The sequence below is a fragment of the Spermophilus citellus genome, assembly GCF_964194105.1.
Source record: "Spermophilus citellus genome assembly, chromosome: 3".
Lineage (NCBI taxonomy): Eukaryota > Metazoa > Chordata > Mammalia > Rodentia > Sciuridae > Spermophilus > Spermophilus citellus.
This window is the reverse complement of record NC_138184.1, coordinates 1,005,432-1,032,877: the sequence shown is the minus strand read 5'-3', so window position 1 is coordinate 1,032,877 and position 27,446 is coordinate 1,005,432. Positions and strand designations below refer to the sequence as shown.

Sequence of the window (27,446 nt, the reverse complement as noted above, 5' to 3'; positions counted from 1 at the left end):
GGGGGGGGGCTCAGGCGTGGGGATCGTCCGAGTGTCGCTGCTCGACGCCACGACAGGTGGCAATAAACACGTTAGACAGGTCCCTTCAAGACACAGCTAGACCCGCCGCCAGTCCCCACCCCGCCCCAGGAACACGCGTGGTGGGCAGAAAGGGAGCTGCCCTTTGTGGGGCACGGGGTGTGGCTGCCCTGGGACAAGTCACTCCCAAGCTCAGGGACCCCAGACAAATAAACGCGTTTTTCACTGTGCACCTGGGGAGTTCAGAAGTGATGTGGCCGTGTGGCCGCAGTCAAGTGCAGCTGAGGGCTGTCACTTACAGGCTGGGCTACGTCAAGGTGGCTCCCTCACAGCAGCCTTGTCCTCAGCACGGCTTGAGCTTCCTCCCGACATGGAGACTGGCTGTCCCCAGGGTGAGGAATCAGAGCAAGCAGAGAGCCCATCACACTCACCAACCCAGACTGCAGGCCACAGGCTGGCTCACTTGTGATGTCCTATTGGCCCCACAGCTCAGCCCATTGTGGGGAGGGCACTGCCCCAGGCCATGAATTCAGAAGACAGGGCTGCTGGGGCCAGCTTGGAGCCCCCCCCCCCATCTGCACACAGATCCATGTTCCATCAGGAGCACAGCCCTGAGCCCCCGCCTCTGGTGCAGGCCAGCACAGGAGGTCAGGTCCCAGGCCCACCAGCCAGCTCCACTGGGACCTACTGGACCACAGTCAGCTACTTCCCCTGGGTCACCACTGCCTTGAGCGTTCGCTAAAGCTGAAGCCAAGACAGAGCCTGGCGGAGTGGAGGTGGAGAGAGCAGGGAGGCTGCGCCAGGGGCCTCACCTGAGCTGGGGCCTCTGGGTCCCAGGCCAACCCTGCTCGTAAGGATTGGGAGGGGCGTTCTGTCATGTGAAACCAGATGATTATAGACGGAGGGACAGAGTGCTCTGTCCATACTCCAGAGTGTCCTCACCAGGACAGGAGCCAGGTGACAGCTGCAGTGTGGATGGACCTGAGGACCTCGTGCTGAGGTCCTGTGACCCAGTGACAGGAGAGTCCAGGGGAGACGGATGTGGCCCCGGGGTGCAGGGCTGGAGGTGGGCTCTGTGGGCTCTCAGGCCCTGGGAAGTGAGCAAAGTGAGGAGCAGGAGCTGCTCCGCGGGTTGCTGTGTCGCTCTGTAAAAGTGGCAAAGGTCAGTTCAGTCACTAAAAGTGCCCGACATCCACTCTGCTTCCCACAGGTCCTCTCTCCACCCGCCCCCTTCCTCGGGGCTCCCCAGGGGCTCCCCAGACCCTCCCAAGGTGCAGAACCTGGTCCTCACCCAGCTCTGGCCCACCCCGGGCTCCCCACACCTCTGCTGCTTCCTGCACTCCTGTCCCTGGCCACAGCGTCTGTCGGGTCACTGCCCCACTGCCGTCCTTAAACGCCTGCGTCTCTCCGTTGCCCACTCCATTAAAAGCAGGAGCTGATCTACACACATGGGTGCACAGTGCACCCGGGCAGAAGCCAGGCTGCAGTGTGTGTTGGGACTATTTTTTGCAAGAACCTAAGTGTATGAAACAGATGGAAAAAACCAGGTGACCCCGTGACCTCCCCGAAGTGGCGGGGCCTGGGATCCGTGTATGGTGGCTCTGGGACTGAGTGGGAAAAGGCCTCAGGAGGGTCTGTGCTCTAGCCTCTTTGGCCTGGGGGGGAGCCGTGTTGGCACCTGACCTGCAGCTGGTGTCCAGGACACAATCCTGGCAGGGAGGGCGGGCACCCAGGCTGGGCCCCACCCTGGCGGAGGGTGCCCACTGACCTCTCTTCCCGGATGCAGCGCCTGGCCCAGGGACGTTGGCAGGGACCTCTCTCCTGCGGTGCGTGTGGTGCCCTGTGGCACAGGCTGCTGCTCCAGGGCATCGATTTCCTTTCTCTTAATGGCTTTTTTTTTTTTTTTTTTTTTTGATTACAGAGAAAATGTGCTTCAGGAACAAGATATATGTCTATAAACACTTCCAGCATCAATGTCCAGGTGGCGCTCTGAGCAGCTTCCACCCACCGAGGGCAGAGCTCCCCAGTCATGAGGATCCAGTGTCCCAGATGTCCCCCAGGGTCCCCTGGGGGCAGTCAGCCCTCCCCCTGGAGAACAGCTACTCTGACAGAGAAGGGCATCTTAAAGACAGACTATGACGTCACACAGTCCACACATTAACAGTTCCCGACATCAACAAATGTCCTGGGTGCCCATTTCCATCGTGGCTCTTATATGTACATATATATAGGGGTTTGGGGACACATTTTAAGGGTGGCACCTGCATAATAAGTCAGTTACTCTTTCCCATGATGAGTGGCGGCGCCAACATGGGGACCTCAGGAGCTGAGCTTCATCCGGAACCACGCTGCTGGCAGCTCACAGCCCTCCTAAACACATGGCGAAGCTGAGGCCTGGGCTGGTGCCTGGGTCCCCCGGCCAGCATGGAATCCACTTCTGAACACCTGAGCCGCCACCCCAGAACGGCTCAGGAGCCACAAGCTGAGAATCGTGCCTGAAAGCACCCATGGGGACCAAGGCCACGTGACCAGAGCAGATCTGCTACCCGGAGCCCCCAGACCCCCACTCTGGCCCCCCACGAGGCACAGCCTCCTGCCCCTGGATCTGGGTCACATGTCCTTGCTTTGGCTCTCCCCTTGGAGGCCAGCCCCTCTCGGGCCTCAGTGTCTCTGACGGTCACAGGTGGCCCTTCTTCCACAGGCCAGAATGGGTTCTGTGTCCCCACCCTGGGTGGAGAATGACAGCTATCCAGAGACGAGGTGGCCTGGGCTCCCGCCATCACACCCTGGTGTCTGCAGGCTCCTCCCACATTTGGGGTGAGGGAGCCTCTGGTGTGGTGTCCTGTGGAGGCACCCTGCACCCCTCGTGGCCTCTGGTGACAAACTCTCTACACCTCATGGCTCCCTGTCTCTCCAGTGCCAACACCCATGTCCCCACTGCTTGTCCATTAAGCAAATGTCCCCGAGTGCAGGTTTTGGGGAAGGCAAGGCGCCACTTTGGGTGCTAATCTCCGCACTGGTGCAAAGTCTCGCTGTCTGTGCCGCAAAGGGCACCCCCTCTAGAGGCCCCTCAGGCTCCCGAGGGAGGCGGACGGCACACAGCAGAGTCCAGTGCTTTTTTTTTCCAATATATTTTTAGACGTTGATGGACGTTATCTTATTCATTTATTTTAGGCGGTGCTGAGGGTCGAACCCGGTGCCTCCCCATGGTGGGCAAGTGCTCTACCACTGAGCCCCAGCCCCAGTCGATGCCCACGGGAATCTGGTTGAACAGTCAGGCCATGGGGCGAGAAGCCACCCTGCCACCCTCCTGTGTGCCCCCGCTCTCCCAGCGACTTCCCTCTGGGGATGCAGCAGGAACAGGAACGGAGCCTGGGTCCCCAGCCCTGTCACACGGAGGTCCACTCTGATCCTGGGTCGCTATAAGCTCTGCAGCAGGTGGAGCGTGCGGCGCAGGTGCTGCAGGGCAGCCGGGGCACACTCGAGGCGCTGCAGGGTGCCCAGGGAGTAGGAGGCCCCTGGCTGACCCCGTGCCCAGTGGGTGAGCAGCAGCCCCTGGCCCTCGCCACTCAGCACCAGCTGGGTCTGCAGCCCACCGAAGCTGACCTGTGGGGCAAGGAGCAGGGTCAAGATGGGGGCCTCCTCCTGCCCCTGCCCGCCCCTGCCTTCTGGGAGGAGCCCCAGCCTGGTGAATGCCAAAGTCAGAAGCCACGGAGTTTACAGTCGAGAGGGGGACACTGAGACTTAGCTGGGGACTCAGCTGCCAAGGCCCCCTCCTGGCCCCGCAGCCCTCGTGGAGTGTGGTCTCCTGGCCTCAGCCAGGCACATCTTTTCTGGCTGTCGAAGCCAGCGAGGTGCAGAGGGGCCTGCCACTGGGCTCTGCAGCGCCGAGGGACCAGAGGGCACTTTCTCCCTGAGACTGAACAGTATCAGGAGCGGCACCGTCAGAGCTGCCCAGAGCTTTGCCCGAGGGTCCTCAGGACAAGGACCCATGAGCTTCCCATGACATGCACTGGAGCCCAGGAAGATCCCCCAGCATGACATTCTACTGTCCCTAAACGTCATCACTGTGCGTGGTGGGACTGAGGATGACCCCTGGGCAGCCCCCCAGCCCCTTCACACTCAGGAGCCAGCGCTTTTGGGGTCTCCTGGGACCCCAAGCTGTGCCGAGAGGCCCTGGCCCACCTGGCCCCTTGCTCACCTGCAGGGTCCCGTCGCTGAACAGCAGCAGCAGCGCCTGCGAGGTCCCCACGAAGCGCAGCAGGCAGAGGCCCAGCGCGGCGGGCGGCTGGGAGGCAGGCGAGGCCCCCTCCTGCAGACAGGGTGCCAGGGCGCCGGCCCCTCTCCTCGCCCCCCAGCTCACCTCCCGCAGGCGCCTCTGCATGTAGCCGGTGAGCAGCCGCAGGACGGCCAGCTTGGCGCCCAACGCCCGGGGAACATCCCTCAGGGCGAAGGTCTCCAGCCTCCCCCGCGCCGGCAGGTAGCAGATGTGGCTGTGGGCAAGGGGAGGGGCCTCGGTCCTGGGCACTGTGCCTGTGGGCGCCGTGCCACCTGTCCCAGCCTCCTGAGCGGTGACTCTGAAGAAGGCTCTACCTGCCACTCTGTCCCCCCAGCCCTGGCCTCTCCAGTGTCCTCATGACCCCAGATGCTCCCACTGACCGCCCCTCAGCTCACAGCGCTCCGCCCTCCACGGCCACAGCTACGGCCTGCCTGGCTAGTCCCCTGCCTGCCTGGCTAGTCCCCCGCCTGGCCAGTCCCCTGCCTGCCTGGCTAGTCCCCCGCCTGCCTGCTGGTCCCCCGCCTGCCTGGCTAGTCCCCCACCTGGCCAGTCCCCGGCCTGCCTGGCTAGTCCCCCGCCTGCCTGGCTAGTCCCCCACCTGGCCAGTCCCCGGCCTGCCTGGCTAGTCCCCCGCCTGCCTGGTTAGTCCACGGACTGCCTGGCTGGTCCCCCGCCTGCCTGCTGGTCTCTGTCACTTGGGCCAGAAAGACCTGCTGAAGGGTGAGCTGGGGGCTGGGGGGAGTGGGGGCACCCAGAGCCTGGGGGGCCTTCTGTCCCACCCCCTCTCCGGGCCTGACAGTGGCCTGGGAGACCTGTCCCTCCCCCCAGTCCAGCCTCCGCTGCGGTGTGCCCCAGCTGGGGGCCTGGTACACCTGCCCCCATGACTCCCCTGAACCTCGTGGGTTCTTCCCGCCCCCTCGACTGCGAGTCCCCTCCCTCCTGGCTGCCCACGTGGTCAGCTTCCTGCAGAAGGCAGCCCGCTCACTTGTTGAGCACTGACCCCGGGCAGTGAGCCCTGCCAGGAGTGAGGACTAGTCCACTCAGGGAGGCGGGAGGGTGGTCTCCAGGGAAAGGAACCCCAGAACTTACCTTCCTGGGGGGCGCAGGGCCATGTGGGTGCCATCCCGAAACAGGACTCCACTGCCCCCATCCGACAGCTGGTAGCCAAAGCCATACTTGCTGGAATAATCCACCCACTTGGGAGCCCAGAGGGGGGGCTGCTGCTCCCCTGGGGGGTCCTGTGTGGCTGAGCACAAAGATGAGGTGTGCTGACCTGGGGTCAGGGTGGGGCCTGAGCGGAGTCCAGCTGCTTCACACAGAGCTGGGCAGAGGGTTGGGGGCTCTAACAGAGGGCCAGTCCGCAGAGGAGATGTTGAAGAGTGGCTGGGCATTGTAGTACAGGGGAGGCCAAGGGAGGAGGGTGGCAAGTTTGAGGCCAGCCTCAGCAACTTAGCAAGACTCTGTTTCAACATACAAGACTAAGAGGGCCGGGGTGGCTCAGTGGCAGAGCACCTGGGTTCAGCCCCCAGTGCCAAAGTGAATCAGCATAAAAAACACTGAAACAAGTTCAGGGACAGGTCTCCTGATTCCTGCCGCTCACAGGGAGAATCTGGGGCCAGGAGGTGCTTCAGGAAGTGACGGATTCCCCACCGCAATGGACGAAGCACCAGAAAGTGTGGTTTTATTTTGTTAAAAGGATTTGCGTTTGAAAATGGAGGTCTCCCGCCGTGGGGTGCAGAGGGTTGAATGTTCTCGATACAGAGGGGGTCAGTGACGGAGGGAGGGATGTGCCGGTCCCTGCGATCTGTCCCTCCTTTGCTGTGTGGCAATGCCACCCTGGGGCTGAGAAAGTGACCAGGCCGCAGGTGCCTGCCCAGCATGCAGAGGCCCCGGTCCATCTGCACACCAGGTCACCATGTGCCAGTCAAAAATAAAAACAGACAAGTGAATACATTCTTCTGTCAACTGAAAAAAATATTGCTCAATGCCACGTGGGATCCTGGATCAGACCCTGGATCAGGCCCCGGGACACAGCTCAGCCGCAGAGAGCTCGCCCCCATGCACAGGCCCTGGGTTCAGTCCCCAGCTCCACAAGAAGAGGAAGAGAACGGAGAGGCAGTGGGGACTGGTGGCGTCTGACAGAGGGAGCCGGCTGCTCCGGCCCAGGCAGGGGTGGCGGGAGCCCAGCCAGGCAACCAGCGAGGCCCCTCGAGTAGGTGACTGACAGCTAAACGGACACAGCGGGCACTCGGCTTCTGTCTGGCCCTGTGTGGGCATCTCAGCCGCCCACGTCCTGGCAGCGAGCCAACCTGGGAGGGGTCGGGAGGTTCCTGCTTATCTTTTCTCAAACCACTTTCTACCATTTATTAAAAATCTTAAGAATATAAAAATTGGCTCTGGTTGCTTAGAGCCTCTAAAGTGAGGGGTCTTCCTCGTACTCAGCCTGGGGAAGCGGAAGAGGCGATGGGAACAGACCTGTGCCACCTGGGGCTGGACCTGGGTCCTCCCCAGGCAGATGGGAGGCTGTGGCGGGTGACGGGTGAGGGGAGGCAGGGTTTGGGGCTTGGGGACACTGAGGACAGGGTCCCATCTCCCGGGGTGGGGTGGATGGACCAGGCGTGGTGTTGGCGGAGGTTGGAAGACAGTTCCCTCCTCGGTCCCGGCCTCCTCCGTGGCTCTCGGGCAAGGCTGGGTAAGAAGCTGAGGTGGCCACCCTGAGAGGAGAGAGCTCCCGAGCCCTCCCCAACACGGCTGACCCCAAGGCCCAGGGACTTGCTGGGAGTCACGCACCCTGAGGCCTCCCGGTCCCCAGCTCAGCCCCTGAAATGGGGAGGCCCTGGAGGGGGACCCTGGACACTCAGGTAATGCTGGGCAGACAGGGCGGGGCGGCTCCTACCCACAGGGCCAGCGTCCAGGCAGAGCTGTAGGTTCCTGATGGCGGCTGCCACCTCTGTCTCTGGGCTCTCCTGTGGCCCTGGGGGGTCAGAGCATGTGGGGGCAGCCAGGCTGGGCCCCTCCAGACTCTCACATCCAGGAAAAGTCTCATCTTTAACCCAGAAGGACAGTTCCCCATGTTTCAGGTGTGGACCAGGAGGGGGCGGTGGCCAGGCTGGGGATGCGCCTCCTGCAGGTGCTCACTACCAGGGCCAAGGGCCTGCTCACCTGCTGGGTCGCTCCGGAGGGTCCCTTGTGTGAGCAAGTGGACGAGGGCCTGGGGACAGTGAGCCCCTCTCTCAGACAGGGAGGCCTTTGGAGGAAGTGGGAGAGGTGAGGGACCCTGGCCCCCCAGCCCCGACCCCCAGCAGCTCCCTCTGCCCGCCTTGCTCAGCACCCACGGGAATGGCTTCCTCTGGGAGCAGCTCACAGGGCATACAGTAGGCACTCAGAAGCACGAGGGGGTGAACCAGGTGTGGGGTGGGTCCCAGGGGGAACTGGGCGGAGGAGAGCTGGATACAGAGGGGCCCCGTGAGTCAGACCAGATGGAGGGGCCTGGGGGTCCCCAGAGGCCCAGGGAAGCCTGTGTGGGGCAGGAGCTTCAGGGGTGCGGTGCCCCCCTGTGCCCTCTCACCTCGCTGCCCCAGTCCACGGAGTCAGGTTCTGGCCCTTCTCCTGGGCCCGAGGCCTCTTTGGAGGTGAAGGGGCCTGAGGGAGCACAAGGCTTTGGCAGAGCCGCAGCTGGCAGAGGGGGAGGCCTGGGCAGCACCAGCAGGTGGGACAGCCGCGGCAGGCGAGAGCCAGTGCTGGGGACATGGGTAGGGGTGGGCAGCCAGGCACTCACAGGGAGGTCCACACTGGGTCGACAGTAGCTGGCCCACTTTCCGGAAGAGGCTGCCCAGAGGTTGTGGGAAGGTGAAGACCGGGGGGCTGTGGCGGGAGTGGGGGGGCATCCGCTCCGGAGTGAAGCCCTTCAGAGCAGGGTGGAGGGTCAGCGCACTCACATAACGACAGGCGCCTGTCCCCTTGTTCCTGCACCTCCACAACCCTCCTCTCTCCACCTAACCACAGGCCGCCCGGCTCCCAGCACCCGGCTCACCTGGGCCAGGCCTCCCTGCACAGGGCCTGAGCACCCTCAGCTCCCACCTGTTCTCCACCTGTGCCCCACCTGTGCCTCACCTGTGCCCTACCTGTGGACCACCTGTGTCCTACCTGTGCCTCACCTGTGCCCCACCTGTGCCTCACCTATGCCCTACCTGTGCCCTACCTGTGCTTCACCTGTGCTTCACCTGTGCCTCACCTGTGCCTCATCTGTGCCTCACCTGTGCCTCATCTGTGCCCTACCTGTGGCCCACCTGTGCCTCACCTGTGCCCCACCTCTGCGTCACCTGTGCCCCCCTGTGCCTCACCTGTGCCCTACCTGTGGCCCACCTGTGCTTCACCTGTGCCTCACCTGTGCCCTACCTGTGGACCACATGTGCTTCACCTGTGCCTCATCTGTGCCCTACCTGTGGACCACATGTGCTTCACCTGTGCCTCACCTGTGCCCTACCTGTGCTTCACCTGTGCCTCACCTGTGCCCTACCTGTGGCCCACCTGTACTTCACCTGTGCCTCACCTGTGCTTCATCTGTGCCCTGTGGACCACATGTGCTTCACCTGAGCCCCACCTGTGCCTCACCTGTGCCCTACCTATGCCTCACCTGTGCCCTACCTGTGGCCCACCTGTGTTTTACCTGTGCCTACTGTGCCTCATCTGTGCCCTACCTGTGGCCCTCCTGTGCCTCACCTGTGCTCCACTTGTGCCCCCCTGTGCCTCAGCGGTGCCCCACCTGTGCCTCGCCTGTGCCCTGCCTGTGACCCACCTGGCCTCACCTATGCCTCACCTGTGCCTCATCTGTGCCCTACCTGTGCCTCATCTGTGCCTCATCTGTGCCCTACCTGTGCCTCACCTGTGCCCCACCTGTACTTCACCTGTGGCCCACCTGTGCCTTACCTGTGCCCCATCTCTGCCTCACCTGTGTGAAGAAGTCGTCCTGCAGCAGGTGGTCCAAGTTGGGCCTCTCAGCTGGATCAGGTGCCAGGAGGCGGGCAATGAGGCGGCGGGCATTGGGCGACAGGTGGGCAGGCTCTGGATAGTGGCCATCACGGATGTTCTGGTACATCTCTGACAGGGATGCCGCCGCAAAAGGTGGGGTGCCAGTCAGCACTGTGTACCTGGGCCAGGTGGGGGCAGAAACAAAGGCACCCGTGTCCTCAGTTTGCTCACAGCAACCTGTGCACACCCAGCCATCCCTACCCACCTCAGGCCCCTCCTCTGACACTCGGTGTGCACTCTCCCAGACCTGAGCTGATCCACGTGCCCCGGCCTCTCCTGTGCACGCTGCTCAGGGACTTTGTGCTCTACCTGCCAGCACCTGTCCAACCCCAGCGTGTGCACAGGCATCTGCACCCTGATCTTCTGTGCCACCCACCTGCACCCACCTGTTCAACATCTGTGCACGCTCATTCCTCCCTCAGATGTACCTGTGCAGGTGTGCCCCACTTACTCCTGCACACTCACATGACAACAGGTGCTGTCCCCTTGTGCCTGTACCTCCACAACTCTCCTCTCTCCACTTAACCTTCCCCGGTACCTGCCTTCACCTGTCCTTGCCCATGTGCATGCTCCCACCTGCCCATTGCCTGGTCCTGCTGGGGCAGTCCTGCCCCCTGCCCCACTCACATGATGCAGCCCAGGGCCCAGATGTCCGATGGGCAGGAGTGCCCCTTTCTGGACACCACCTCTGGGGCCAGGAGGTTTGGAGTCCCGCAGAGCACCCTGGGAAGGAATGATGGGGGGTGGGAGGCTGGGGCCCCTTGCCAGGTTTGGGGCCTCCCTCACCTACCCACAGGGTCTTCTCAGGGTCTCCCACTCTCACCTGTGGCAGCGGCCCCCTGGCCCCAACCTGGTGGCCAGTCCCAGGTCTCCGATTTTCACCTCCATCTTCTTGTTAAGGAATAAATTACCTGCCAGTGGGGAGGTTGCAGGGGCGTGAGGAGAGGACACCCTGCCACTCCCGCCCCTGCAGCCCTGGACTCACTGAGCTTCAGGTCTCTGTGCACGATGCGCCGCTGATGGAGGTAGCGCAGGCCACAGATCACGCCCCGCAGGTAGTAGCGCACCTCGGGCTCCGTCAGGGTCTGCCGCGCCTTCAGCACGTGGGCCAAGGACTGCAGGTGGCCAGCAAGCAGCACACAGCATCCGGCAGGTACAGGTTAGGTGGCCATTGAGTTCAAGGGGCCCAAGAAGGCAAAGGGAAGTCCAACTTGGCCCAGGCAGGCATAGAGGACGGCTGGACGGGCCCAGGTGAGCACATGGGCACTTGGGAGGGCTCGGCGAGAAGTGGGAACAGGCAAGTTCACAGGGGCCCAGATGGCCCAGAGGAGCTTGAGAAGGGCTCCGTGTCGGAGGTGAACCCAGGTGAGTGCAGGTGTGCTCAAGTGGGCAGGGAGGGCTTCTGTGTGTCGGTGAAGTTTGAACTAAGTTCAGCTGGGCCAAGGTGGGCAGAGCTAGGTGCAGGAAGAGTTCAGGTGAGCACAGGTGGGCATGAGTGGGTTTAAGTGGGCCAAGTAGAAACAATTAGGTTCAGGTGGGCACCGTGGCCACACATGAGCACAAGATGAGCCTGATGACCACAGCATGCACTGAACACAGGTGGGCACAGGTGGGCACAGGGGGTTCTTGGTGGGCACAGGTGAGTGAAGGATGGACACAGGTGGCCATACATGGGCACAGGAAGCATGTTGATTGGACCGAGGACAGCGAATGACATTGGCACTGGTGGGAACAGATGGACGAGGGGCAGGAAGCTGGCTCCCCCTCTGGCTCCCCCTCCCCCAGCACCTGTCGGCTGCAGTACTCCAGCACCATGTACACATGGTCACGGTCAGCGAAGTGTCCGTGGAAGGCCACTATGTTGTGGTGCCGCAGGCGGCTGTGCAGGGCGATCTCACGCTCCACCTGTGGGACGTCCCCACATGCCCCGGTCAGAGGGGTGCCGGGGGATTCAGGCCACCAGCATCACCCTGCCCCTGGGGAGGAAGGGCAGCCCTCGATGCTGGCGGGACCCTGGAGGGCCGATGAGGTGCTCACCTTCCCTCTGGAGGGAAGCCTCCCGGCCCGCGGCACCACCTTAAGGGCAAACACAGCGCTGGTGGACATGTCTGTCAGCTTGTAGCAGCGGCTGAAGGCACCCTGAGTGAGAGAGGGCTTAGCCTCTGGACTGGACAGGTGCACAGGGCGTGTGGACACGCTGGCCACACCTCTGAAAATGCAGTGCCCATGGAGGCACCGGGCTGCTGGGGTCAGGTGTGGCCAGCGCTCTTCACACACACACACACACACATACACACACATGCTGGAGACAAATTGCACAAGGCTCACACCCTCAAAGCTGGACCCAAGACACGTGGACAGGCACACAGGTGCAGGCACACGCACGCAGTGCTGGGTGCATGTGACCCACAGACCACAGTGCAGCACCTGGTCCCCACACCCAGCACCCAGCACATGCACACACCTAGAAACAGTGACCAGAGACCCAGCACCCAGACACAGACACAGCACAACACAGGACCAATACATGCCAGCCCTCAACACAGACCACAGACCACAAAAGTACCTGGACACACAACACACAGGGGCACAAAACACCCAGATCCACAGACACATCCAGACCTAGACGCCTACAACCCACAGAACACAACACAGTAGCTGGACACACAGCATCCCTACACAACACCTAATGCACCACACTGGACACAACACAGGAGCACCCAACTCAACACCCCGACTCACACAAACCAATGCATGGACCCAAACGACCTGGGCGCACAAACGCACAGCGGGAGAAGAACCACGCAGACCCAGGAGCACCGAGAAGTGCAGCACAGTCACAGACCTACAAAAGGCACCAGACGCACACCCCAGACGCACGCTGAGTACGGGTTCCCGCCACAGGATCCGCACTCCAAGCCCCAGAGGTGCACCAAGCCCCAGATGCCCAACCCATGCAAGCTCCGCTCAGGACCCCAAACTCGCACGGATGCGAGCCACACGCAGAGACAAAAGCTGGGCTCAGGAGCCACAAGCCGCGCCGCACACCTTGCCCCAGCGATCGCGCGCGCTCTCCCCACCCTGCCTCGCCCCCGCCAGGACCCCGAGCCCGGCCCCTCGCGGCGGACTCCGGGTGCCCCGGCCCCCACCTTGCCGATCAGCTTCCCGCGCCGGTAGACGCGCCCGGAGCTGGGGTCGCGCAAGAAGGCTGCCACCGGCTGGTGGCTCCGGCGCCGCCGCCTCGGCCCGGGCTCCATGCTCCGGCGCTGCACAGCCAGCTGGCACCAGCCCGCGCCGCGCTCCGGCCCGCGCGCAGTCGGGGCTCCTTTTATCGGCGGATGGGGGCCGGGGCGGGGCCAGGCGCTCCCAGCCGCGCCACCCGTGGGCGGCAGATGCCGGGCCGCAGGGGCTGGGGAAGTTCCTGCCACCAGGGCAGCGCCCGCGCCCTGTGCGCGAGTGGGAGCCAAGCGCTGCCTGGACCCTTTTGTTCTTCCAGCCCTGCACCTCCTGGCGTCCTGGGAACTGTCACAGTGTCCATTTCCTACCCCCCCCCCCCCCGCAGGAAGCTGAAGCTGAGGCTGGAGGCCTCCCAGGGAAGACGGCTGCCACGTGCGGGCTGCCATGGAGTGCTTAGCCATGAGTCTGATTGTGGTCCCCAGGCGCACACTGGCTTGATGGCTTGGGGCACTGGGGAGTCACAACAGGATTAAGAGCGGAAGAGAAGCCCAGTGTCTCCAAGGCTGGTGGGCAGGGGGAGTGAGACCCAGTAGGGGGACGAAGGAGGCAGGACTGGGGTTCTGAGAACAGGGAGGATACACCTAGGAGGGAGATTCAGCACTGAGGAGGACGTGAGCAGACCCTGTGTCCTGGGCAGCCTAGCCGGGTGTCTCTGGGATGGCAAGGGGAAGGTGAGTCGGTGGCAGACCAGGCCCCAGCCTTGGCGGCTGGCCTTTCCTGGGCACCACCACTTCCCCTCACAGCCTCTGCCAGGGCCCGCTGTGGCTTTCCGGGTGAACACCCAGAGCCCCAGGGTGCTCAGGCCACTTGGCGGGCCACGAGGGAGCAGTGGCCATGGACCCGGGCAGCTGCCTGGGACTCCTTGGTATTAATCCCCAAATGTTATGTAACACACAGTGGGGAGGGGTTAGCAGGGCTCCCTGTGGCTGGAACCAGGCCTTGGAATTTTCCAGAGACCAGATTTCAGAAGCAGCCTGGCCACTCCAGGGGGATAAGAGATGCACTCTGAATGGCCGCCCACTCACCTGGTGTGTCCAATGAGGTCCAGGGAGTGAGGGACCCAAGGACCCGATATGTTTGATGGAGCAAGGTGCAGCTACCTTTGCAGGGTCCCAGTCTCAGTGCCAGGGCGGAGGACTCAAGGCCCACTGAGGACCAGCTGGCTGCGCCCGGGAGCCCAGGTTCCCTGCCAGGGAGAAGCAGTGTAGCTCAGGGGCACGTGGGTCTGAGCCATCACGTCACTGGAACCCTGAGGCGTTTCCTTCCCTCCGCCCCCCTCCACTGAGATAACCCAGTAGGTGCTAAGCACCTACTATGTGCAGGCCTTGCTGCCCCAGACAGACCCAGATGGGCCTTTGTGCAGCTTAGACTGTAGAAGGAACTGCCAGGAGATGGTCTGAGATCTAACCAAGTGCCACAGAGGGATGGGAAGGCTTTGTGGGGATCACAGGCAGCCAGGCCCTGTCTGGGAAATGGCTGGTCCCTAAGTTAGGTGCTGTTCTTAGCCCCAAGGGACACAGACCAGAAACCCCAGCTCAGAGAGATTTGTGCAAGCCCAGATCACCCACTGCAAGGGGCCAGACCTTGCCCAGAGTCCAGGCAGCAGTGGGTCCCCAGCCCCTGCCCCACGGCACTGCCCCTGAGGCCTCCTGCCCCAGCAGCCCAGGGAGCAGTGCCAGGCAGAGCCCTTGCTCCAGGCCCAGTTGGTGGGAATCCAGAAGTTTCCTGGGGGAAGAAATAAGCGTTCCTGGCCCAGAGCCCCGCAGCCTGCCCGTCAGCTGATGCTCGGCCCAGGCCAGTCCCCCCTCCCCTCTGGCTGCCTCTGGGGTTCTCTGGCTGAGGCTCCGCCTCAGAACTGGGGACCTATCCTGGTCCCAGCCTGGCCCCTCTGAGCAGGGACCCCCTCCCCACCTCCTTGACAGCTGTCCTAGTCCTGGTGGACTCCCTGCCCACCCTTGCCTGGTGGGGGCCCCTGGGAGGAATCCCCAGCACAGCCTTGGCCCTGCCCAGGGCCTCTCGCAGACACTGGGGCCCAGGGGGACGGGCAGTGGGTCCTAGAGTTCGAGGAGAGGGCTGTGCGGCTTCGTGCCCTGGATGCGCTCAGCGCCACGGGAGAGTGCGCCTCACGGGTGCAAGTTCCTCCCGACGCGAACCTTCCTATTCCACCGCAGAGCAAAGGGAGCAGGGTGGTGTCAGGACAGGCCCCGGGGTGGCCCTGGAAGTGGAGAGGACGGGCCGCAGGGTCAGGACCAGAGGGAAACTGGCTCCTTCAGACTCCTTTCTTGAAACCCACCCTGGAGAGTGCAGTGAGCTGAGCCACACAATGAAGAGTGGAGCCCCCACCCAGCCAGGGTGCGGGCAGCCCAGTGTCCATCGGGGAGAATGGGCAGCCCAGGTGGCCTGTCCCTATAGCCAAGCACTCATCCACCCACAGGAGCCAGGCCCCGACACACACTGTCCTGTGGATGGCCCTGAAGACACACTGCTCGGTGACCTGTGCCAGCCACGGTAGGACTTAGACTGCAGGGTCCACCCACAGGAGGCCCCTGGACTCAGACCCACAGAGACAGGAAGTAGCACAGTGGGAGCAGGGCTGGGAGGGGACAGGAGCTTTAGGGTGGGAAGATGGAAAGTTCTAGAGATGGTGGTGGGGACAGCTGCTCAGCCCTGGGATCGGGCTTCATGCCTCTGAAACTTGCACTAACGAAGGTGAGGACGGTGCATTTTGTGTTATGTATTTTTTGCCACAATAAAAAAATGAAAAAGAGATATTTTGTGTCCCTCAGCGCCCAGCTGGGGGGCTTCCTGCACCCTCACTGTACAGAGGAGCGAGCAGGCCCAGCGTGTGGGCCGCTGTTAGGGGCCAAGTGGCCTCGGGCTGCCCGAGCCTGCATCCCCACCCCGGGATCCCGCTGCCAAGGGGGTGGGTGCAGAGCCCTGCCTGGCGCCCACCCTGTGCACCCATCCAGGAGGCACGCCCAGGTCCCCCCCAATCTCTGCTCCCGCTGCCCTGAGATGACTCTTCAGACTCAGCAGATTTCTCAGGAGAAGCTCCCGGAAGCTTTTCTCAAAATACCTGCGGCAGGTGGAGGGGCCCTGAGCAGGCAGGGAGCCAGACTCCCAGAGGCCTCTGGCCCGATCACGGGGCTGGCACGGGGTCGGGCCACCAGGAACCAGCCTCCCAGCCCCCTCCTGCTGGAAGCTGCCAGGGTGAGAGCATCTGGGGACATGGCGCCCAGGGACGTGACTCAGCCCAGATCCGGTCCCATTTTGTGTCCTGGAGTCCCACCTGCCTGGACTCGTGAGCCCTCAGCCCCACCAGGAACGTCCCTGGGGACCAGCAGCCCCAGTGGCAGAGGAGGCAGGAGGGGCCCCACCTGCACCAGGCTCCGGAACCCAGCCCGTGTTGCAGGGACCAGGCCCGCGTGGCCTGGAGCGGGCGCCTGGACTCGCTGCGGCTTCTGGACCCCCAGGACCCCCCCTTCTGCTCTTCCCCACTCTGGCTCTAGATCTTCCAGTCCTCCGGGAGCCTCCCTTCCTCTCCCTTCACCCCCCACACTGTCCAGGGGTGGCCTCGGCAACGGTGGTGCCCAAGCATCTTCATTTTGACTGGAGCAAGCCTGAAGCCAGCTGTGGTGACCCTCCCCGTCTCAGTCTCCCACGGCAGAGCCTGAAGCCAGGGTGCAGAGAATCAGCCGGAGAGCAGAGGAGGACCTGGTCACCACGGTGGGTCCCCGAGGCCCAGACACACCGGGGACCCTGGAGAACTGACGGCCGGGGACAGAGGCAGACAGGTCCACCGGCTGCTGCCCGCATGGGCTGGGCTTCCCCAGTGATGTGAACTGTCCTGGGCACGGCTCCATTGCTGAGAAGCTGGTGCAGGAGGGCTATGCTGCAGTGCCTGCTTGGGGGGACAGAGTGGCCCTCATGTCCTCCCACCCACCTCCCTGTTGGTCCTCCCACCCACACCAACCTCATTCTCCTGCAGAGCCTTTGCACGTGCTCCTCCACCCCCACATGTCTGCCTTGTCGCGTTTTAGGACCCAGCAGGCAGGGGCCACCTTTGCCCAAGTGGCCACCACATCATTCTCTTGCCCTGATAGACGTCTGGGCTCCATTGTAACCTGAAATGTGCCCTATTTCTCTGCTGCTTTGGTTTCTGTCCACCAGGTTGGGAGCTCCAGCAGCAGATCCTCGGTCTGACCTGGGCCCTGCCATGTCCCAGCAGGCCCGGCTCCTGCAGAGGGACACCCTCCCTGTGGCAGCATCCCCCTCCGTTCAGGGACATTGATGGACTCTGGCTGTATTCAGGGTGCTGCGTGGGCATCGGAATTGGCCAAATTCCCACAGGAATAATCCGTTTTCCATCCAGGTGGGTCTTTCTACTAATTACCAGAGAAAGAGCCCAATGTCATAAGGGACCCTGGGACAGAGAAAGGACATTCATTGGAGAAAAAAAAAAAAAGACTGGTGAAACCCACATAAAGTGCTGGTTTAGACGACGCTGATGGTGGTCACGGCTGTGGCCGGTCAGCCCGGCGCCTTGGTGGGGACAGATCAGGCTCATTTCCCGTGGTTGTCACGACAAAGGGTCACAATCCAGATGACCTGGGCCACACCAGATCTGCTGACTACGGAAACAGCCCCCGTTTTTTATCTTACCGTCCCGGGCCCAGGTGTGGCAGGGAGAGGCCCGTCCCCTCCTCCGGCTCCTGGGCCAGCAGCAGAGCATCCTCCAGCCCTCTGCTCCTGACCCTCCTGCCTCCTCTCAGGAGGACCCTGTGGTGACCCTGGGTGACCCCCGTGGCCTCAGGTTCCGGGGATCGGGACGTGAGTGCCTCTGGGGTGGAGGCGTCATCGTCTGCCCACTGAGGGTACACGGGGACCCTGGAGTATCTTGGCAAACTCCCTGGGAATCTAAAATCATTCCCAAATAAACCTTCTACTTAAAAGGGAGAACTGGGAGATGGTTCCAAAAAATCCAAAAAAGTAGTACTCAGGGTCCCACGACCCAGGGTGCCCTGGGGCTCGGCACCTCCTCCTGGCACGCCCTGGGTCCACCAGGGGACAGCTCTCCTCCCTCGTGAATGCCATCACCGTGTGCCTTCAGCCACTCGCTGGTTTTTAGGAACTTTGTAAAGCTTCCCACTGTCCCCAGCACCCCAAACTGTAGGGCGCCTCAGCTTTCCGGCCTCCTGGGGGCCTGGCCCAGGGCTGGGCACCACCAGGGGAGACCATCTCCCACACCCGCTCTCTCATCCCTGGGTCCTGTCGGGGTCCCCAGAGGAACTCAGGACCCTGAGCACATAACCCCCACTCACTACCACACGCAAGACCCCCACGTGCTGTGCAGCCATGGCACCCTCAGAGCATTCCACCACCCCAGAGCCACCCGACCCACTCGCAGTCCCCCTGCCCCCGCCCCCGCCCCCCAGGCCCACGCCGGTCTCTGGACGCCCCTGTCGCTGGGTCACACGCTGTGGCATTGTGCGTCTGGTTCTCACTGAGCACCAGGTCCTCAGGTCCGTCCACGCTGCTCTGTGTCCCCTCACTCCTGCCCTGGCCGAGCGCTCTGGGTGGCTGTGGGCCAGGTGTGTGCCTTCACCTGGGGTGCACCTTGGGCTGCGAGATGGCACTGCTGTGCGCGTGGGGGCCGACCTCTGGGTGGGAATCGAGCAGAACTGCTGCAGGCTGGGAGGAGCCGCCCACCTGGAACTTGCTGGAACTGCCTCAGCCTCCTAAGTCAGGGGACACCAGGCAGGCACCTCTGCACCCAGGGGGACCTGGTTCTGTACAGAGTCGGGCCCCCCAGTCTGCTCAGGAGGTCAAAGTGTCCCAGGACCCGGTAGTCAGGCCCCCGGACGTGGGAGACCATGGAGTGTTGTAGGGGCACAGGGAGGCCACGGAGAGACCCCAAGATCTCCAGGGCCTTTCTCTGGGAGAACGGAAGTTGCTTTTAACAGCACGTTGTTCTGGTACACTGAGGGACAGTGCCCTGGAGCAGGACCCCAGTGGCCACCGGCACCACCCAGGTCCTGCACGCGCCTGTCACCTCCCAAAGTTGCCCGGGTCCCTCTGCTGTTGTTGATCTGTGTAGCAGTGTTGGGATGAACCCAGGGCCCCACCAGGGAGAGGAGCACTAACCACCGGGCCACGCCCAGGGTCAGAACGTCCACTATAAAATCCACACTCCGGACACATTTCAAGTACACAAAGTCGTGCGTTTAACTAGAGGCCTGAGGCTCTTAAGCCCCAAGGCCGCGAGACCACAGAGGCAGCAGAGCCCAGCTGAGCCACATGGTTGGGACTTGAGCCCAGCAGCCTGATCCCTGTCCTGTCCTGACCCTGCCCCAAGGAGCAGGTCCCAGCTGGGCTCACCGGGAGTCCTGAGCTGGGGTCCAGGCAGGGGCGGGGCCAGGCAGGCTGGGAGGAGCCTGCTGGGATACCCCCCCTCGCCCAACGGCCAGCCCCAGCCCCAGCCCCCTGCTGGGACACTGCTGAGCCCAGAAGCTGCCTCTGCACCTGCGCCTGGTGCAAAGCCCAGCTCTGAGCCTCCTGGGGAATCTGCTGCCCAGACAGAGAGGAGCCAGGGGCAGAGGACCTTGGGCCAGAGGGGCAGCCCGGCCGACCCCACAGCCCAGGCCTCCCCAGGCAGCTGCAGTGGACTGGCCTCCATGATCAGGGAGCCTCTGGGGCGTCCCGCTGCCTACTAACTGCCCAGGGCCTCACTTACTCCCGAGCCCCCACCCCAGGCCTGGGGCTCCCACTCTCCCGGTCCTGCTTTCTCTCCCCTCCTCTCTGGACCTCTGCATCAGGCCCAATGTCCCATGTCCCTCAAGGTCACCGCTGGCCTGCTCTGGTGCTGGTCCGGTCCATCCTCTGCCCTCCTCTCATTGGCCTGGCACCTGCCCCTCAGAAGCCCCGGGCTGTGGCCTCAGGGACCTGAGCTGTGGCCATTCTCCTCCCCCCCCAGCCTCTGTCACTCAGGCCCCTGAGCACCAGGACCCGGGGACCCCACTGCAGAGCCCCACCCCAAGGCTCACCCTGGGGCTCCCCGTCCCTCAGGCTGAGCTCCCTACTCTACCTGGCCTCAGGTGGACCTGCTGGCAACTCCCAAGCAGGGCTGGCACCACCTGCCCAGGCCCTGGCCGCCCAAATCAGGGCAGCCTCCTGTAGCCCCAGGCCACTGGGCAGACCCTGTCCTCATTCCCTTGGCCCAGGGCCTCTGAGTCCTTTCCTCTGACCTCTCTGTGGCTAGGCCTCCTCAGCAAGAGCCTTCCTGACCCCTCCCCCACCTGCTGGAGCCTGGGCTCCTTCCTCCAAGGGTGGGATCAGAAGTCGGGGTCATGCCTTCCCAGCAGCTGCTGCCCCCATGGGCCTGTGATGGGCCAGGTGTTCGAGCCGGCTGCACACGGGTGGTGCTTAATACATGGCAGTGTAACTGTTCTGAGGTGCTCGAGGATGGAGGGTAGACCGCAGGACCAGCGCCGCTCCGTGGCCCCAGCCTCGTCAGCCCCTACTGATGGGGGCCTGGAGGAGAGGACACTCAGGCGAGCCCGGTTGAGCCCAGGGGTCAGGACAGCCCCTCGGGCCGCCCGCCAGGGGGCGCCGCGGGTGTGGCGGGGAGCTGTGGGGCTGGCTGCAGAGCCGGGCGGTCCGCGCTGTCCCTGCGGGGCGGGGGCGGTACACAGACCCCGCGGCGTCCCAGTCACCGCCCGTCCGCGCCCAAAGCTGAGGTCCGGCTGCCCGTTCTGGGCGCTGACCCCTGTCGGCCCCATTGCCGCGATGGGGAAACTGAGGTCGGAGACGGTGCGGCCAGCGCCGGGGCCCGAGGGACCTCTTGGACCCGGGTCTGGCTCGGAAGCCGCGGCTGGCAGCCGGGGACGGGCTGGGCGGGCTGGAGGCGGGTGGGGCGCGCGGTGACAGCAGCGCCCGGGAATGCGCGCTGGGAGGGTCTCTCCGCCCCCGGGGCCGGGCCACCGCGCTTCCCCGCGAGAGGGGCCCTGGCTGGGGCGCCCCGGGACCGCGGGAGCCCGGCGTGGAGGGTCCCCAGCACTGCGCAGGCGGCCGCGGGGGCCAAGAAGGGGAGAAGACCCCGCGGGGCGCAATCCCGGCGTCGGCAGGAGGGGGCAGCGCCCGGCCTCCGGACCCAGGGCTAGGCGACCTCGGTTGGGCACATTCTCGGGCCCTGATCGCGAAGCCCAGAATAGCAGTCCCGGGTGTGGGGTGGGAGCGGTCAGTCTGGGCTTTCCAAGGTCACCCCACCCTGGCGCCAGGACACCAGGCCGCGGCTCTGCGGGACCCGGGCTCCCTCGGGCAGTCAGTCCCCTGCCGCAGATCCGCGTCCAGGCGCGCGCTGGCCGCGCGGGGGCGCACGGAGCCGCCACCCGTCCCGACCCCGGCCTGGGCGCGCCGCGGGAGGCCCCGGTGGGAGGGGCCCCCGGAGCTCCCCCCACCCGCACCTCGGGCCCCGCCGCTTCCGCTCGCCCTGGGGCCGCCCGGGAAACCTGGACACGCCGCTTGGGCTCTATGCAGCCGGTAAGTCCCTCTTCCTATCCTCCCACTATCCGGGCCCAACGCCAGCAATGAGGTCTACTCCTCCCCTTCCCTGGCCCCGTGGGACTCGGGGGACCGGGTTGTGAGGGCAATAATCCACGGGTGCGCATGAGCTCTGTGGTCCCTCATTCTCAGGGAAACTGAGGCCCACAGTGATCTTGCCCCAGATCACTGTGCCAGTAGTGAGCAGCCAAAACAGCCCGAGAGGAGCCTTGGGAATGGGGGTCGGAGAGGGGGAAGGTTGTCTCTGCGGCCCCCATTTTCCATCACCTAGACCCCACCCCGGGTTCGAGTCAGTGGGGTGTTGTCAGGAGGTCAAGCCCCTGTCCCCAGCTTAGCTCTAAGGTCCAGGCAGCCTCCTCTCCTGAGCCACAGAGGACAAGAATCAGCTGCTACTCCACCCAGAGGGCCGCAGGCCCTGCCCTGGAGCAGGCTGCGGCTGCCCTAGGTCCTCACCTCTGCAGTCACCTCAGGGTCCCCAGGCCCAGTGTCAGCACCAGGGGACTGGGGACTGACGGCACGGAGGTGACCTTCCCCATCTGGGAGCTGAGGCTCACCTGTCTGGCCTCCCTCCTCCTGCAGGCCATGATCTCCAGGGGAGTGGGCAGCAAGAGGCTCCGCCCCCTTGGGAGAGATGGCCTTGGGCCAGGTCACGGCTCCCTGTCCCTGCCCCAGCCAGCAGGAGGTCCACGCTGCTGCTGGGTCTAGGAGCTGGGAGGGGGCGGGGGGACGGGACCCTGAGCCTGGGCCGGGCTCCTGACCAGCCCCACCCCGCACCCTCTGCAGGGTCTCACAGAATCATGGACTGAATCCAGGTGGTCCCCACGGCACAGATGGGGAAGCTGAGGCCTGGGGCAGCGGAGTGGCGGGCCCCTGGCCACACAGGAAGGTAGAAGCAATGATGAGGTGGAGAGTGGGGGGCGCCCCAGCCCGGGAGCCATAGTGCACTCTCCTTGGAATGACTCCTTCACTCACTAAACATTAATTAGGCACCTACTGTGTGCATTATAATACACATTCAATAACAATAGCAGATAGTTTTGAGCACCCACCTCTGGAGCCTACTTGATCCAACCCATCCCTCAAAACCCTATTATCGCCTCATTTTTTTCAGAGACAAAAAGGGGGCTCAGAGAGGTCTGATTACTGTGTGAGATCACACAGCCAGCCAAGGCGGAGATGGGGTTCAGCGTCGGTCTAGCTGGCACCCGCTGCCTAGGCACCCTCTGCCCCCCGAGACCCCGACCCTTCCAGAGCCTTCTGCTCGTGCTGTGGACCCTCCTGAACTGTGTTTTAGGGAGCAGCGCTCAGGTAAGGGGCGGGCAGTAGAGTCCAGGGCCGGACAGGAATGGGGACATGGCCAGCGGCGTGGGTTCACCAATTCTCCTCCAGGCTGACCGGCTTCTCTCTCCCCAAGTAGGGTCCGGGGGAGTGGACGCCCTGGGGGTCCTGGAGCCGCTGCTCCAGCTCCTGTGGGCGGGGCGTCTCAGTGCGCAGCAGGCGCTGCATCCGGTGAGCGGGAGCCACTGACTGGCAGTGCCGGGGTCCCTGGCCCGCCCCTCCTACCCGCTGGCCCAGCCCTGCGCCCAGCCCCTGGCCGCGCCCAGGACCTGCCTACGCATGCTGTGCCCTTTAATCCTGCTGATCCCGCTGGAATGCGGGTGGGGTTGCTGGGGGTGCGCAGGCCTGGCCGGGGTGGGTCCCTGGGCTCTGACCACACGCAGGCCCGTCCGCAGGCTTCCCGGGGAGGACCCGTGCTGGGAGAGCGGCCACGAGTACCGCGTTTGCCAGTTGCCGGTGAGTTCGGAGCTGCCCAGAAGCCCTCTTGCTTCCCAGACAGCCCTGCTACTGGGCTCCCTGGGGGCTGACCCCCATCTTTGCTCCCAGGACTGTCCCCCAGGGGCTGTGCCATTCCGAAACCTACAGTGTGCCCTCTACAATGGCCACCCTGTCCTGGGCACCCAGAAAACCTATCAATGGATCCCTTTCCATGGCGGTGAGTAGCCTGGCCTCCTGTGGTTAGGGGGGTCCAGAGTGAACGACTCATGGCTGACAGCCAGAGAGGAACTTGAAGGGTTGCACAGAGAAGGGGCATTAGTGTTGGGGCTTTGAGGACTACCTAGGAGTTGGCAAAGTGAAGTGGGAAGCAGCACTGGAGAGCAGATCCGTTCTGCACAGGGTCAAGTGCCAGATTTGCAGAGGCTGGCGGTACTACTCACACTCATCGCAGTCACAGGAAACGTTGCTGCATCGAGCTGAAAATAGTGGGTTATATAACTGTGCCCGGGGCAGCACGCCTCCAGACTCCCTCCAGGGAGACAGGCAGCTTCAGCCTCCACAGGGGCAGGACACAGGAAGGCCTAGGAGGGAGAAGGTGCAGCCCTCATGGGCTGATTTTCTTTCTCTTCTCCCTGCTCCCCACCCCCACCAAGAGCTGGAGGACCCTGCCATGTTCCCACACACACAGTGCCCTACCCCGGCCGGGTGGAAATCTGTTCCAGGCAGGGTCTGCCAGCCAGGCTCAGACGGGTGAGAGGGAGAGGGAGCCTGGGCAGGGATCAGGACTGTGTGTTTGTTGGTACCATGGATTGGACCCAGGGGCACTTAACACCAAGCCACATCCCCAGCTCTTTTATATGTATATTTCATTTAGAGACAGGGTCTCGCTGAGTTGCTTAGGGCCTCACTAAATTGCTGAGGCTGCTTTGAACTCAATCCTCCTGCCCCAGCCTCCTGAGCCCCTGGGATGACAGGTGTGCATCCCCGCTCCCGGCAGGATTGTGTGTTTGTGGGTGTGATGGGACAGCCCATTTCACCATGCTGTTAGGCAGAGGGGAAACTGAGGCCAGGAGTGCAGGGACACACCCAGGCTACACGTGACTTAGTACTGGACAGACACTTAATTGGTCACCTGCTGGATGCAGGGCCCCAGTGCAGACTGAGTTCTGCCTGGTGCTGTATCTCAGAACCCACAGGTGTCTGGAAAGCAGTAGGTGCTCAGTGAGTGCTTGTGGAAGGAAGGAAGGTACTGATGGACAGTACAAATGGACCCCTGATGTTGAGACCACTCATGAATGAATCAGTGCACCCTGGGGGAGCCCCAGGTGGCCTTTGGTCCAGTCCAGGCTCTGCTGCAGCTTCCTATGTGGCTTTGGTTGAATCTCTGGTCCTCATCTGCTCATATGATTGCCGGATGGAGCTCCAGTCAGGGGGACTGGAAGTCCGATGGAGGTCACTGTCCCACTCACTTCTGCCCCCAGCACCCAACCAGTGCGATCTCAACTGCCTGGCGGAGGGACATGCCTTCTATCACAGCTTTGGCCGTGTCCTGGACGGCACCCCCTGCAGCCCAGGTGCGCCAGGCCTCTGCGTGGCTGGTCGCTGCCTGGTAAGGATTCGCCTGGCCCCGCCTACCTCCTCTCAGCCCCACCCCCGCCCCTATATCCGGTCCGAGGCTCCGCCCTTTTGCCCCAAGGCCCCGCCCCGGGCCCTGTCCGGGCTGCCTCAGGCCCGTCCCTCACCAGGCTCCACCCCGCCTTCCCGCTCGGCCCCGCCCCTCCGCCCCGCCCCTTCCCGGTGACGGCTCCCCTCCGCACCCCGCAGAGCGCCGGCTGTGATGGGGTGCTGGGCTCCGGAGCCCTCGAGGACCGCTGCGGCCGCTGTGGCGGCGCCAACGACTCTTGCCTCTTCGTGCAGCGCGTGTTCCGTGACGCTGGTGACCGCCCTCCCCGTCCTCCCGGTGCCCTGGCGGGCGCGGGCCCTTTAAGGCGTCGTGTGGTCCCGCTCCTATTGGGCAGTCTGTGGCCCAGCCCCTCTGGCCCGTCATCCTGATTGGCCGGAGGCAGACTGTCCCACCCTCTTGGAGCACTGGAGCGCTAACCCCGCCCCCGCCCCCCGACTGCGCGCCGCGCTCCCTTAACCCTGGAGTCGCCGCGCACCGCACCCACCCCGCACCCCTACCCTCCCGCCCAGGTGCCTTCGCCGGGTACTGGAACGTGACCCTGATCCCCGAGGGCGCCAGACACATCCGCGTGGCGCACCGGAGTCGCAACCACCTGGGTACCGCAGGGCCCGGGAGGGGACGGGGTCCCCGAGACGGTGGGGCCGGACCCCGGGAGCCTGGTCGACTCTTTCCTTGCAGCGCTGATGGGGGTCGATGGGCGCTACGTGCTCAACGGGAACTGGGAGGTCAGTCCGCCCGGGACCTACGAGGCTGCGGGCACCCGCGTGGTCTACGCCCGTGCCGCAGCGCCGCAGGAGACACTGCACGCAGTAGGGCCCACCTCCCAAGACCTGCTCTTGCAGGTGCGCGCAGGGCGGAGCGGGAGGCTGGCTCTCAGGAGGAGCCTGGGCTTCGGGGCCTAAGGGCAGCTCCCTGCCCTGCGTGCCCCACTCCAGATCCTCCTGCAGGAGCCCAACCCCGGCATCCAGTTTGAGTTCTGGCTCCCTCGAGAGCGCTACGGGCCCTTCCAGGTGCAGACACAGGCCCTGGGCTGGCCAGTGCGGCAGCCACAGCCGCGGGAGGTGGAGGCTCGGGCCCCCATTGCTCCCCCACCTCTGATGCCCACCCTGGCCCCAGGTGAGGTGGGGCGGGCAGGGTGGGGCAGGCAAGGGGTGTGGCCTGTGCCCCTCACAGCCCCGCCCCCCACAGACCCCTGCCCACCCTGCCCTGACACCCGTGGTCGTGCCCACCGGCTGCTCCACTATTGCGGCAGCGACTTTGGTGAGAACCCTACCCCAACGCTCACCGGCCCCCAATTAACCTGACCTGACCCATTCCTCCCTGCTGACCTCTGACCCTGACCTGCTTACCCTTGATGGCTTCTTCTGACCCTAATTTTTTTAAATTATTTTTTAGTTGTCGGTGGACACATACCTTTATTTTATTTTTATGTGGTGCTGAGGACTTGACCCATTGGCTCACACATGCTGGGCGAGCAGCCCAGCCCCAGCCCCTTCTGACCCTAATTTGACTCCTTGGTGGGATCACTAACTCTTCATGGATCCCTGACCTGACTGGACCCCAGCCGCAGCCCACCCCAGTCCCCAGGGCTCTCTGAGGCCCCACTTGACCCTCAGCCCCCTCTTCCAGCCATGGCATGTGGACGGGTGTGCGGGGTGGGCGTCCGGCTGACTCACAACCCACCCTGCACACAGTGTTCCAGGCCCGTGTTGTGGGCCGCCACCGCCAGGCCCGGGAGACCCGCTATGAGGTGCACATACAGCTCACTTACAAGAGCCGCTGGCCACTGAGGACTCGAGAGTATGTGTGGGCACCTGCCCACTGCCCCTGCCCACCACTGGCCCCCCAGCAGGAGTACCTGATGGCTATCCGGCGTCTTGTCAGCCCTGATGGCACACAGGACAGGCTGCTGCTGCCCCATGCTGGCTACGCCCGGCCCTGGAGCCCTGCTGAGGACAGCCGCATCCGTCTGGTCGCCAGGCGCTGTCCTGTCTGAACCCTTGGAGGAGACCTACACCACACACAGCAAGAAGGACCCCATGAGGAAGCTCAAACCCCGCCTACTTCCCCTCTCACCTTGGCTTCAAGGGAGCTCAGAAATACCTACCACTTGCAGCGGTGTGATTCCCTGTCACAAAAAGACAACCTTTGTGTGAAGTCAGATCCAGTCATAAGCAGGCAGGCACTAGGGAGGACGAAATGAGACGGAGAAGACTCGTTTCCCCCTCTCACCTTGTCTTCCAGGAAGCTCATAGCTGTTTTACACTCAGAAAGTTTGTGTTTGTTTTCATCTTCCTTGCTTCACACTTGCTTAGAGACAGTCGCGAACAAACATGTCACAGAGGACAACAGGACATTGTAATGTATCCATTTCCCTGCTTTCCCTGAGTACCAGGAAGCTCCTCCCTGTTTAACTCCCTGACACCTGTGCTCACATCTCTCTCAGCCGTTCACAGACATGTGCTTCTATATTCAAAGACACAATCACAAGCCTGCCTGCCCCTTAGAAGACATGCCTAACCAGGCACCATAATCTACTGATTTCCCTTTTTGCCTGGGTTTCCTCCAGTCAACAGACTAGTGTCCACCTTTTTAAAAAAGTTTCATTTTGACACAGGCTGCTGGCCTTGAGCTTGCTATCTTTCTGCCTCAGCCTCTGGAGTTGTGGGGATTACAGGTGTGCCTTACTGTGCCCCACTCAACCTCTTTCTTATTCTTATTTATTAATTTTTATAAACACTTAAAAAAAAAAAAACAAGACTCTTCGATGCACATACCCTGCCACAGGGACGCCTTGGGAGAATTTCAGCGTGTGCTCCTCCCTTCCTGTGCCCCAGCCTTTGGGGGCAAGGACAGGACATA

The 27,446-nt window shown here is 63.3% G+C and overlaps 2 protein-coding genes across 14 annotated transcripts; one reads left to right on the top strand and one right to left on the bottom strand.

The window, feature by feature from the left end:
• Positions 1 to 3,170: 3,170 nt before the first annotated feature.
• PLK5 (polo like kinase 5 (inactive)) lies at positions 3,171 to 21,892 on the bottom strand. 7 transcript variants are annotated; one of them, XM_081286218.1, is made up of 15 exons: positions 21,679 to 21,891; positions 13,591 to 13,751; positions 11,366 to 11,467; positions 11,117 to 11,233; positions 10,314 to 10,443; positions 10,152 to 10,239; positions 9,956 to 10,051; positions 9,249 to 9,447; positions 8,076 to 8,202; positions 7,866 to 7,939; positions 7,460 to 7,544; positions 7,194 to 7,271; positions 5,387 to 5,454; positions 4,220 to 4,511; positions 3,171 to 3,624 (listed from the first exon to the last, which is right to left on the bottom strand). In XM_081286218.1, exons 3-15 carry the CDS (start codon positions 11,432 to 11,434, stop codon positions 3,293 to 3,295), a joined length of 1,755 nt encoding a protein of 584 aa, XP_081142344.1. In that variant the 5' UTR covers positions 11,435 to 11,467; positions 13,591 to 13,751; positions 21,679 to 21,891; the 3' UTR covers positions 3,171 to 3,292. The 7 variants fall into 7 exon arrangements, with proteins under 7 accessions (XP_081142344.1, XP_081142343.1, XP_081142345.1 ...); XM_081286217.1 differs by lacking the exon at positions 13,591 to 13,751 and having other exon boundaries at positions 21,679 to 21,892; XM_081286219.1 differs by lacking the exons at positions 13,591 to 13,751; positions 21,679 to 21,891 and adding an exon at positions 19,861 to 20,045.
• On the top strand, positions 20,965 to 26,712 carry ADAMTSL5 (ADAMTS like 5). 7 transcript variants are annotated; one of them, XM_081286230.1, is made up of 12 exons: positions 20,965 to 21,103; positions 21,908 to 22,010; positions 22,360 to 22,432; positions 22,542 to 22,633; positions 22,858 to 22,918; positions 23,009 to 23,117; positions 24,382 to 24,509; positions 24,725 to 24,836; positions 25,094 to 25,180; positions 25,263 to 25,426; positions 25,520 to 25,844; positions 26,279 to 26,712. In XM_081286230.1, the coding sequence occupies exons 2-12, from the start codon at positions 21,955 to 21,957 to the stop codon at positions 26,578 to 26,580; spliced, it is 1,509 nt and encodes a 502-aa protein (XP_081142356.1). In that variant the 5' UTR covers positions 20,965 to 21,103; positions 21,908 to 21,954; the 3' UTR covers positions 26,581 to 26,712. The 7 variants fall into 7 exon arrangements, with proteins under 7 accessions (XP_081142356.1, XP_081142351.1, XP_081142354.1 ...); XM_081286225.1 differs by lacking the exon at positions 20,965 to 21,103 and having other exon boundaries at positions 21,902 to 22,010; positions 22,236 to 22,432; XM_081286228.1 differs by lacking the exon at positions 20,965 to 21,103 and having other exon boundaries at positions 21,902 to 22,010; positions 22,236 to 22,432; positions 22,846 to 22,918; positions 25,263 to 25,309; positions 25,532 to 25,844.
• Positions 26,713 to 27,446: the final 734 nt, after the last annotated feature.

Bases quoted from the DNA above. Each gene is read 5' to 3' on its own strand.
- PLK5 (XM_081286213.1), bottom strand. From the start codon at position 12,585: ATGGAGCCCGGGCCGAGGCGGCGGCGCCGGAGCCACCAGCCGGTGGCA. The intron at 10,444-11,116 runs GTGCTGGGGGAG...GGCCACCTGCAG, and splicing joins TGGAGTACTGCAGCCGACAG to TCCTTGGCCCACGTGCTGAA. The intron at 10,240-10,313 runs GTGAGTCCAGGG...CCCCACTGGCAG, and splicing joins GCACAGAGACCTGAAGCTCA to GTAATTTATTCCTTAACAAG.
- ADAMTSL5 (XM_081286224.1), top strand. From the start codon at position 22,301: ATGGGGTTCAGCGTCGGTCTAGCTGGCACCCGCTGCCTAGGCACCCTC. The intron at 22,634-22,845 runs GTGAGCGGGAGC...GACCACACGCAG, and splicing joins CGCAGCAGGCGCTGCATCCG to GCCCGTCCGCAGGCTTCCCG. The intron at 25,427-25,519 runs GTGCGCGCAGGG...GCCCCACTCCAG, and splicing joins CCCAAGACCTGCTCTTGCAG to ATCCTCCTGCAGGAGCCCAA.